Source organism: Squalius cephalus (genome assembly GCF_949319135.1).
Source record: "Squalius cephalus genome assembly, chromosome: 17".
Lineage (NCBI taxonomy): Eukaryota > Metazoa > Chordata > Actinopteri > Cypriniformes > Leuciscidae > Squalius > Squalius cephalus.
This window is the reverse complement of record NC_137138.1, coordinates 23,283,746-23,295,924: the sequence shown is the minus strand read 5'-3', so window position 1 is coordinate 23,295,924 and position 12,179 is coordinate 23,283,746. Positions and strand designations below refer to the sequence as shown.

Here is a 12,179-nt window from a genome sequence, read left to right as displayed (position 1 = left end):
AGAGAATAGCATAGACAGCTCGCTACAGTGGATGACAAGCGTTGAGAGGTGGGCAATGAGTTGTAAGTTATGGCTGAACGTTACGATGGCGTATGAAGCAACAGGTTTCTAATGAACAACACTATGTAAGAGGTAGCAAGAACTGAAGATAATGTCAAGTGTGGTTTATCTTTGTGTTTATTTTAGACCAAGAGAGAACTGTACGTGTCAGGGAATGTGTGTGTGTGTGTAAAGGTGTTCGTATGTGTATGCCTGTTGCCAGAAGTCATGTTTCTGTCTAGCGTTTGCGCTAGTAAGAATGTGCCACAGGAGCCACGGGCTTGGCTTTATATGCTAAATATATATGTTATATCCAAAACCAAAACATAATGCACCATTGTTGTTCTTCAAGCCAAACTGCATGATTTTTCAATCATATATGCATTTTGTTTTTTTTATCATTTATGTATATTTTTCCACTGTGGCTCTGATTATCTTTGATCTGTTTGTGCTGGTTACACTAATTTTGCATTTAAATTTAAACACATTTGATTAACATAAGCACTACTGGTATTGTAATTCATAATTATATGATAAAATTGTACATTTGTGTATGTCTTGTGTCAAATGTCCTCCATCTTAGTCATCATGGCAATTTCTAAACCAAATGGATATAATATACTTGAATATCCATTTGTGTGAATATACAATACATATAATCAGATCTGTTGCGTACAAACGTCAATTGCGTAAATGGTAAACTGATGCATGAATCTAGTTTTATTTTTTATTATTATTACTTTGGAAGTATTTCATATTCATATTTAAGCTTGAATTGGGGGAAATTCGAATACAGCTCTGTGAGCTCACTTTTATTCATGAGTGCTTTGTGTTTTGTTTAAAGCATTAATTCATCCATTAACTATCTCACCAAAATAAAATGACAATTTCTTGTTCTCTAGTGCTTTTACTTAGGCTTTAGTTGTTTAAGAGACCACTGACTTAAAAAAAAAAAAGTCTTTGGAGTCTTCCATACCAAATCTGTCTTTTTCTTTAAAGATTTGACCCACATGCATGTTAACAGAGCATCCAATGAGATTGACATGTTTTTTAAAAAAAAAAATCATGTTAATCTGGTTTTTGTCACAAACATTGTACATGCATCATTTAATTACGTTTAAATTCACAGTAAATGTATCTGCTTAATCAAACAGATGTGATTTGAAAAAAAGTGTTTTTTTAGTATCATTGAGAGACTATTAAAGTTTGTATTCATATTTAAATTAGTTTTATTTTACATACATTTTTTATCTTGTTTTTTTGTGATTCTTTTAATTTTTTTCAATTTCTGTATTATATATATATATATATATATATATATATATATATATATATATATATATATAATTAATTTTTAAAAAACTATATAGACGTTTAGGCCTATTTTATTTTACGTGATTTTAGTTTTAGTTCACTATAACAGGCTAACTGTCAGAGAAACACTACATGTTTACATTTTGCTCAGAACTATGGATGTATGGCCAAATCCTCTCTAATTGTTAAATAAAATAGATAAAACAACATTTTACATGTATGTTACTTCCGAGAACTGAATGGTCCAAGTCAAAAGACAATTTCCTTTTTGTGAAAGCGAGCACTGATGTTTTTGGATAATAGTCTATTAAAGAACGAAAACGCTGTATATATTTGTCTGTTTGTTATTTAATTAAGAAAATGAATGTGCTAATTCACTGTAATTTAGAGCAGATGTCAGCGATGTGTTTCCCAACAGCTTTGTTTGGACCAGAGCTGGACAAACAGTAGTCCCGCCTCCAAACACATAAGAGTTTTCTGATTGGCTAACGCCGAGGTATGCACCGCCCACTTTTGCACGCAGTAATACTACGTCACGTACGTCAGTCGCCGTGAACTGCATGAAGGTTGGTTAAACAGCTTGTTTAAAGTTTAAAGAAATGTTTAGATTAAGCCAAAAAGACACTTAAATTATCTGCCTATAATTTGTCTCTAGTACATGTTAGTACACGCTGGAAAACCGAAACCAAACTGTTTAGACCGAGTCGTGGACACATTACCATGTACGAGTTGAAAAATGTAGCCCCACCACGAGCTGTAATCAACAGGTGTCTGTTTATATTCGGATTTCGGACCGGTGTTTTGGTAGAAATATGAACTGTATATTTAAACTGCTTAGCCAATATCGATGTCTATCTAGGAGACTGTGTAGGCCATGATGAGTGAACTATTTTGATGGCTGACCTTTATCATATGGGTCACAGACGCTCATAATATGTAACAACCAGCAAGTTGCTTCTTTCTTGAATATTTGCTACTTACCACGAATTTATATTGTAATCTATTTTAGTCCGTGTGCTTGTTTTGCTCACCTAATGCAGCTTAACTTTTGATGTGGAGCCATGCGGTTGGTCTAATTCTCTTAACTGGCATTAGGGTAACGTTAGTCATGGCATCTACGGGATATTTCGGAGACGGACCGCCGATGCGCGAGCGCGACTTCACTGAGGCCATCAGCCAGAGGATGCGCGTGCCCGAGCGGCTGAGGGTCGGTCCCGTGGGTCACGCGCACGAACCGGAAGATCTGTCTGCTGCCTACAGCATGCACATACCAGACAGAATTGCTTTAACAGGTATTTTCATATTGCTCAAATACCAATCACACCACAGCTCCATAAACACAAAAAATATTAATTGCATGTCCTCACCAATTGCATGTTTGTATGCAGTATAGAGAATTTTTTTTTTCTATTTATGGAGCTGTGGTTTGCCAACTTTAAAAAAAGTTTGGGGTTAGGGGTATCAAAAATGTTATGGTTTCCACAAAAAAAATTAAGCAGAAAAAACTGTTTTCAACATTAAAGGGTTAGTTCACCCAAAAATGCAAATTCTGTCAGTAATCACTCGCCCTCATGTTGTTCCAACCCCGTAAGACTTTAGTTCATCTTCAAAACACAAATTAAGATATTTCAGATGAAATCTGAGAGCTGGCTCACTGCTTCATAGGCTTCTATGTAATTGAAACTTGCTGGCCCAGAAAGTTAGTAAAGACATCGTTAAAATAGTCCCGAGTGACTACAGTGGCTCAACCTTAAGTTTATCAAGCGACGAGAATACTTTTTGTGCGCAAAAACAAAACAAAAATAACGACTTTATTCAACTATTAATTTTCTTCTGTGTGGGCCTCTGAGTGAGTTCATGTAGTGTAACAGCGCAGCGCTTCTGGGTTGTACGTCAGAACGTAGGCTCACTATTGGCCAGCATCACACACATGACCAGCGTCGGCCAATAGTGAGCCTACGTTCTGACGTACAACCCAGAAGTGCTGCGCTGTTAAGCCCAATTTATACTTCTGCGTCGAACTTACGCCGTAGCTACGTCGTAGGCTGTGTGTAGCACGCATACCCTTCGGCGTACCCTGACGTGCACCTCTCCAAAAATGTAACAACGCGTCAACTCTACGCGGACGCAAGCGCTGTGATTGGTCTGCTAGGACCGCTCCCTCGGGTTTCACATGCTCCCTCTGCGCGCGTCAACGCGGACAACGACGCAGAAGTATAAATGAAAACCAACGCGTTGCCTACAGCGTAGAGGCTCCGGCGTAGGTCCGACGCAGAAGTATAAATCAGCCTTTACACTACATCAACAGCTTAGGAGAATGACATGGAAGAGAAGAGATAGTTGAATAAAGTTGTTATTTTTGCTTGTTTTTTGCGCACAAAAAGTATTCTCGTCACTTGATAAACTTAAGGTTGAGCCACTGTAGTCACTCGGACTATTTTAACGATGTATTTACTAACTTTTCTGGGCTGGCAGATGTCAATTACATAGAAGCCTATGAAGCAGTGAGCCAGCTCTCAGATTTCATCAGAAATATCTTAATTTGTGTTCCGAAGATGAACGAAGGTCTTACGGGGTTGGAACAACATGAGGGCGAGTAATTACTGACAGAATTTTCATTTTTGGGTGAACTAACCCTTTAATGATAATAAGAACCATTATTAATAATTGAGCACCAAGAATGATAACAATTGAGTACCAAATCAGCATCATTTCAGAATGAAGAAGACTGGAGTAATGATGCTGAAACTTCAGCTTTTCCATCACAGGAATAATTAGCATTTTAAAGGGGTATTTTTTTGACTTTTAAAAAATTAATTGTATAATGTTCTCTGAGGTTCACTTATAATGTTAGCAAGATTTTTTATTAAACAAAACATCCTAATTTAGATGTAATAGGCTATTATCTATCTATGTTTTTAACCCTCTATTTGAAACACTTCATTTTGTTGGGCGTCCCACATTCAAGACTTTGCTATGATTGGGTAACAGTTTTGTATATTAAAATAATTTTCAAGTTTTTAAACTTCCGATGTTGAAATAAATCTCGTTACATAGTAGTAGTTGATACAGTTATGCGTATTACATAAACTTTTTGCCACAACCAAGATATATAAAGCATAAGTACTTGAGTTATAACATTTATAACGGACAAAGGATTACTTGTGGTGTTTCGTTTAAGCAGAATTATATGAATGTACTATCGTCTGTTGTTTGTCATTCTTATAGGAACTCATAGTTCATTCTATTTAATAAAGTGAAAAAGGATGTTTTATAGTAAAAAACCTCTTATATCTCAAAAGATCAAAGAAAATTTGATTTCTCAATTCATGACCCCTTTAAAATGTATTAAAATGGTAAACAGTTAAATTGTAATATTTCACAATATTACTGTTTTTACTGTATTTTTAATTATATAAATGGTGAGCTTAAGAGACTTCTTTCAGAAACATATAATCTTGATTATTCCAAACCTTTCCAAAATATGTCCTCTTAAATCTTTGACTTTTTTTTAAACAGATGCTCCTGATATGAGTCCACGACCTCTTTTCTCCAAACGCACATCATCAACGTGGGGCCTGCAGCACGCGTCCTGGGACAGGGAGTCGTTCACGAGAGAGCCTGTCCAGGTAGTCTCACTTAACCTCACAGCCAGACCTTTGACTACATGGCGAAAAGGTCCATAAATGGCAGTTTATTCTGGCCTAGATCTTCTCACTCAGACCGAATTAGCTTGACACACACGTAAAGTGACCAATCAGGTTTTTTTTTATGTGTTTATATTATATTAAAAGGCCCCTATTATGGATTTTTGAAAATGACCTTTCATGTAGTGTGTAACAGTGAATGAAAACATCCTGCAAAGCTTTAAACCTGAAAGTGCACCGTATATAAAGTTATTGTCTTTCAAAAGTAAGAGTCGACTCTGAGTCAATGTTTTTCAAACGAGTCATAAGCCGTTTCGTTGTGACGTCAAGACGAAACATTAGCATATTGCCCGTCCACTTATTGCGCGCGCAGACACCAGGGAAAACTTGAACCTCAAACCAACAGCTGATTCCTGTGGATACTGGATAGCATCATGTCGAGAAGACGCTGTGCTCTATAATGTGACGGTAAAGCCAGTTTTTGGTTATTTTCACTGCCTAAGGACGAGCATGTGAAGAATCTGTGGTTAAAATTCATCTTTACCACTTTATCACAGCAGTATAATCCTAAACTTTTGCTGTGTTCCCTTTATTTTCCTGACGACTGCTTCTCAAATCTCGGAGTTCAATGCAGGATTCACAAACCGCTCTTGAAAGATAGTGTTCAAAATACTTAGTTTTGAGTTTTGTGTAGGTCTCCTGCTAACTGGCTAACTCACGTTATCACTGTCTTACTGAATACTTCTGCTAATCAGCTGTGGGCCACTATTACCTATAACTGTGTCTATTAATGCAGATTGTCTGTCGTTCTCTCTACTTTGAGGAAATATTTGTTTTACCAACGTTTATGTTACATCAGTCATTCACGCTAGAGCTCGGCTAATGTATATATTGCATACATGCACTGTTATTGATACAGTTTCCACGTATTCACCGCAATGTATTAGAAAAATACTCGGTAAATAAATTAGTACAAGTAAAATAATCGGTTTGTTGATGGACATGCACTTGTTAATGCTGATGGTGAGGAATTACAGTTGCAACATCTCATAATGTACCTCAAACTGAGTAGTGTATAACTGAGAAACTGAATCCTGCTCGAGTCGTCCTTGTGATGGAGGTTCGAGTTGAATAACTAGTTCTTCCAATGTTTCATCATCGGACTCGCGCTCGCATTGATATGGTCAAATCGACGTCATTGTTCGTTACTGTGTTTAATTTACAGTGTAGGAAGCCTCAGGACAGCTGACGTTGTTATGGCAATGGTCTGGCCAATCACAGTAGAGTAGCTCGCGGAAAGAAGGGATTTAGAGAGATTGATTCATCTCACGAGTTGTTTGAGAATCACTGAAAATGTGATGATGTGCAAATGTATATTATGAGGAAATTAAACAGGTTTTTTTTACCTTAGATGCATGTAAACATGTTGTAGGAGACTCCACGACAACATTAGTAAACTTTAAAATAGCATAATAGGGGTCCTTTAATAATAGAATGGTGTAAAAATGGTTCCAGGATAACTTTTGAGCCATTTAACAAAATATACAAATGTCAATGAGGACCATTTCATGATATTTCTTGTGATGTCACACAGAGTTCACTGCGGAGGTCTTATAGTGACCAGTCCTTCGGTCGAACCCCGCCTGGGACCCCCACACGCTCCGGACAAACACTGCACTCCCAGTCTCCGTAAGTCCAGCTCATTCTTTAAGCATTTAGTGGGAATCAAATCATTATAGTGTTATAGTGACCTGTCATATACAAAGAAGCTGACAAATATGATTGACCACTATGAAAATACACATTTATTTATTTATATATATATATATATAGGGTTTTGCACAATAGATTTTTTTAATACAAATCTCTGTAAATGTACATATTTATATACATAATACACAATGTATAATGATTTTGCACAATTATTTTTTTCAATATGTTTATATGTAAACGAATACAGTGATAAACGGTAGTTGACATAATGTTACATGGATTTTTATTGTCAATATCAGGATTTTAAAGGGATAGTTCACTTTGAAATTAAATTTTGGTATGTTTTAGCTTACCTCAAGGACATCCAGGATGTAGGTGTCTTTGTTTCCGCAGTAGCTTCAATTTTGATATTTTTAGGTCAAACCGTTCTTGTCTGTCAGTCATATAATGCAGGTCTATGGTCACTGTCTCAAAGAGCATGCACAGAGTCCAAATTAAACAATTCCCCATCGTCCAAATTAAACAATTCCCCATCGTAAGTACACATTGATGGCCTGAGACACGAAACGAGCGGTTTGTGTGAGAAAACGAGCAGTATTTATATTGTTTTTACCTCTACACAACCACCACTTCCTGGTGTGTGACGTGTGCGCGCGTTCTGGCTTAGTCTGCGCAAGCGCCGGAAAGTGTACAAGAGGTAAAAACGATATAAATACTGTTCGTTTTCTCACACAAACTCACGCTCATTTCTCACGCTCGTTTCGTGTCTTAGGCCATCAATGTGTACTTACGATGGGGAATTGTTTAATTTGGACGATGGGGAATTGTTTAATTTGGACTCTGTGCATGCTCTTTGAGATAGTCACCATAGACCTGCATTATATGACTGACAGACAAGAACGGTTTGACCTAAAAATATCAAAATTGAAACTACTGCGGAAACAAAGACACCTACATCTTGGATGCCCTTGAGGGTAAGCTAAAACATACCAAAATTTAATTTCAAAGTGAACTATCCCTTTAAGTGAAGTGTAGGTAACAGGTCAGCATTTCACTGTTTTATTCCCCACTTTCGCCTTTGCTAGTTCATTTTAAATGGTCCTACAGTGTGACAAGATGAATTTTATGTAGTCTCTTAATTAACATGAGCTCATAAAAGCAGTATACATAATTATAAAAGAATTAGCAAATGCTGTTTTAAATTCAGTTTTACTCCTTTTTTTAGCCCCTGGTTTCAAAGACAAGGCTTAAGCTAGTCCCAGACTAAAATGCATGTTTTAGCTGTTTTAAATGAAAGCAAATCTTAAAATATTTCAATGACATTGTTTTGTCTCAAGTTGCTCACAGGAATATTTTTTTCTAAGGCACATTTATAAAAGCTATATGTCCTAATCCTGGCTTAATCTAAGCCCTGTCTGTGAAACCAGGCCTAAATGTATTTCATTGTCGCTACCCTAATACAAGATTTTCAGAGAAGTACTACACTATGTGTTCATCATTTCATAGCCTTTATACACACGCCTCACTACCACTAAACATCCACTAGAGGGCAGGAGAGATTGGTTGTTACATTTGGTCAGTTCAGATCGTCTTCTGCTCTAAAGGAGATGCTTATTTACCCGATGAGACATAAAGACTGTCGGGTTTGTGTATTACAGCTGTCCTAGTATCAGTCTTTAAATAACAGTGGTGCCCCTCTATGTCCATATCCCTGTCCGCAATAGCCGCGTTGTTGGACATACAGACCCGTCCCCGCCAAAGACCCCGGGGCTTCCCTCTATCCCGCCCAACCTGCTGTCCCCACAGAGCATGCTACAGGCCGCCAAGGAGCTGGGCCAGCAGGCGTCCCAGAAACTCCTGCAAAAGTACTCCTCCAGGTGACACACGGATCCTCATCCTGCACGCCATGCTTTTCCCCTTCCCGCTAACCTGGCGTATTCAGCCTTCAAGCTGTTTGCTTTGACCTTTGAACCCATGCTGTTTAGTTGTTTCTGATTGAACTGCATCAGCTCGGTTTCCTGCCTGGCTTTCAGACTTCACATCAGAGCTTTGGGCTTCGATTGGATTAACTTCTATTGCTATACCTGAGCAACTAACAAGCTTTGAGCTTTTAGTTCCGCCTTTCTACTCATTTTAAAATGTTCACAAAATCATGTTCAATGTGGACTTCTGTGGTTCCTGGTTGTCTCTCTTGTGTTTTAAGGTTTGGTTACCCGGAAAACCATCCCTCTCAGGCTGTGGAGGTTCAACCTGATCAGAGCAGGACAAGGTGACAGTGGCTCATGCATTCAATAGCGGGACGCTGCTGTATGTTGTGAATGGAGAGTCTTTCATCATAACAGATAGCGTTGAGGAAGCACATTGAATTAGTTAAAGCAGTGATGGAAGGGAGGGCAGGGCGTTCAGTGTGTTTCGGTTGAAAGATGTCGAAGTGTCTTTGTTAACGCCACGTTCCGTCCCACAGTGCCTCGCAGGAGTTCTGGCTCAGTCCCGAAGAGGACTCTGGCACTGCTGTCGAGTTGATGGTGCTCCGCAGACAGGTCAGATTTCACTGAGACCCAGGGTTTTTATTATTCCATTGTGTAGGTTCATTTTATATGACAAGCAGACATCATTTGTATTATGTTACGTGTATATAAAAAGGTTTATGCTTGACATACAAAAATTCACCTACACAAAAATAGAAATGTGTAAAATATGAAAATGAGGAAGAGGATTTTGCACAATGAATTTTTCAGTGGCACTTTACAATTAGGTTTCATTAGTTAACATGAACTAATGAACTGCACTTCTATGGCATTAATTAATATTTTATTAATGTTAATTTCAACAGTAACAAATGTATTACTCATGGTTAGTTCATGTTAGGTAATACATTAACTAATGTCAACAAATGAAACCTTATAGTAAAGTGTTACCAGTTTTTCAATATGAAATATTTTGTACTATATGAATAGTGTACATTATACAGTAATATGCAAATCTGTTGTTGACACATAATGTTACATTATTACAGACTAATTTTGGTGGGTTATTTGGACCCATATTATTTGACCATGTGATATTTTGGTCTGTCACTTCACTAGTCATTTAGAATTTGGTCACTAGAGAAACAGTGATTTAAAAAATATATATATATATATTATTATTATCATTATTATTATATTGTTGAGTTTATAATGTTACCAAATGATTACTAACAATGTTTGGTAACAAATACCAATAACCAAAGGGCAGAAAAACAAACGTACAGCATGAGTTCTTTTTTCCCATAAAATATTGGTTTGGCTTTTTTGTTTATTATTAGTAACTTTTTTTTATTTTATTTTTTTTAAGAAATTAATACTTTTATTCAGTAGGGATGCATTAAATTAATCAAAAGCGACAGTAAAAACATTTATAATGTTACAAAAGATTTTATTTCAAATAAATGCTGTTCTTTTCTGTAAAAGAACAAAGAATCCTGAAAAAAATGTGTCCCGGTTTCCAAAGAAATATTAAGCAGCACAACTGTGTTCAACATTTATCATGTGACACTGAAGACTGGAGTGATTGATGCTGAAAATTCAGCTTTACAATCACTGGAATAAATTTCATTTTAAATGTATTATGTTATGGAATATGTTTTTACTGTATTTTGATCAAATAAATGCAGCCTTGGTGAGCATAAGAGACTTCTTTCTAAAACATATTATAGACCACACATTTTTTTAACTGTATACCCTACCTTTATGCCCTATGAAATCCATTTTAATGATTTTCCAAATTCCATTTCTATTTTTCTGGGTTCCGTTGTTTGTTTTTTTTTGTTTGTTTTTTCAGTTTTAATTTTATTGGACTCCAATTAATGGTAAATTAAATTTTAGTAATCAAAAAGCATGTCTAATTAATTAAAAAATAATGAAACATAATTTAACAACAATTTATTAAAAGTTTAACAAAAATTACATGTTCAGGGCCCTATGAAATTCTATTCTTTTTCTCAAATTCCATTTTATTTTGACCAAATTCTGTGTTTTCTGTTTCAAGTCTTCTGGATTCCATTTTAATAATCAAAAATCATGTCTAATTAATTGAATTCATAAAAACAATTTAAAATTTTTCTTATTTCTATTAAATTGTGATTATTCCTTAAAAAATGAAGTTTTAATAATAATTTATTATTATTATTAGTGTTATTACATTGAGACGTAGCTAAATTCAACTGTACAACAGTAATATATTTCTGTCACAACTTTAAGTTAAACTCAACTTTTATTTTGACGGGTTGCCGTGAAGACCTTTCCCAGATAGCACACAAGATCACTTCATCTGGAAAGCATCTGCTGTTTACTAACATCTGATAGACGTCTTTAAGATGTCAGTTTTACATACATTCTAAATCATAAACATCTTAAAGACATTTTCTAAACGTCTATTTGACATCTAACAGGAAACATCCTAGGTGTATTGCAGATGAACAAACACTCGTCTTCCAGATTTAATCACGCACATCAAATAGACGTCTCCGTGATAGTGTGCTATCAGGGTTGAGTCTCTACTGTGTTCATGATATGACGATAGTTTTTCTATATTATTGTGCATCACATTGATTGTGTTCCTTGGCTTTGATTGGTTCAGGTGGTGAAGATGAGCAGGAGGGTAGCAGGTCTGGAGAGACAGAACACAGAGCGCAGACAGACAGAGCTGGTGCTCTTCTCTCTCTTACTGTCTGCCTGTCTGATCAACGGCTGGCTGTGGATGCGCAGATGACGGCTCACCTCACAACACTACAAGAGCAGCAGAGCCCGCGAACTACAGCACTGCGCACATATTTGTGTTCCAGTGATTTACACGGATGCATTCGTTCCATCCCAATTATGGTAAACTGCTCCTATAGAGGACTGTCTTCAGAATGAGGCATAAATGTTTGCACCATCCAGTATATGTGCATTGTGAGATCATGCTAGTGACATGGGTCACTTTGGTCTACAAGTGGTTTGAGGGAACCTAAGTATGTTTTTCTCACAGATGTCATTTCTCTTTGGCTCTTTGATCAGACTAGTAGTAGCTAGTTTGTTTCGTGTTTTATGTATTCCGCAAACTATGTAAATGAGATTCTGCATGCTTTACAAGCCTTGCAGGTTATGAAAGTCTAAATATGAGGGTTTATATTTAGTTTTCTTCCAGTTAGGAACTTAAATAGCCTTCATCCATTTTAACACATTTGCCTAGCCTGATGAATGTATATTTAAAAATAATAAAAATGAATTATTCTCAGATGGCTCATTCTCTAAATGTTAACGTGCCGTGAATTGCATTGATGCCGGTCAAAAAACAACTAAATGATGCAATTGGATCAGTTTATTAAAAAATTAAATTAACCAAGAAAAAAAAAAAAGGTACTGAAACGCTTGAGACTATAAACCAAATGAAATATGTAAAGCCTTATACAACATCTGCATGAGATAAGATGGAAAATGGAAA

The 12,179-nt window shown here is 36.4% G+C and overlaps 1 protein-coding gene across 7 annotated transcripts; it reads left to right on the top strand.

Annotated features, from left to right (window-relative positions):
* The first annotated feature begins 1,835 nt into the window (after positions 1-1,835).
* On the top strand, positions 1,836-12,060 carry LOC307144395 (mitochondrial fission factor homolog B-like). Of its 7 annotated transcripts, none has more exons than XM_079846737.1 (8): positions 1,836-1,919; positions 2,449-2,645; positions 4,873-4,982; positions 6,595-6,689; positions 8,438-8,590; positions 8,917-8,982; positions 9,178-9,253; positions 11,334-12,060. In XM_079846737.1, exons 2-8 carry the CDS (start codon positions 2,462-2,464, stop codon positions 11,463-11,465), a joined length of 816 nt encoding a protein of 271 aa, XP_079702863.1. In that variant the 5' UTR covers positions 1,836-1,919; positions 2,449-2,461; the 3' UTR covers positions 11,466-12,060. The 7 variants fall into 7 exon arrangements, with proteins under 7 accessions (XP_079702863.1, XP_079702865.1, XP_079702867.1 ...); XM_079846735.1 differs by having other exon boundaries at positions 1,902-2,120; XM_079846736.1 differs by lacking the exon at positions 1,836-1,919 and adding an exon at positions 1,942-2,075.
* Positions 12,061-12,179: the final 119 nt, after the last annotated feature.

Excerpts from the sequence above, each read along its gene's own strand:
- LOC307144395 (XM_079846735.1), top strand. The coding sequence starts at position 2,074 with ATGTACGAGTTGAAAAATGTAGCCCCACCACGAGCTGTAATCAACAG. Across the intron at positions 2,121-2,448 it reads CCACGAGCTGTAATCAACAG|GGTAACGTTAGTCATGGCAT; the intron begins GTGTCTGTTTAT and ends AACTGGCATTAG. Across the intron at positions 6,690-8,437 it reads ACACTGCACTCCCAGTCTCC|CCGCGTTGTTGGACATACAG; the intron begins GTAAGTCCAGCT and ends TGTCCGCAATAG.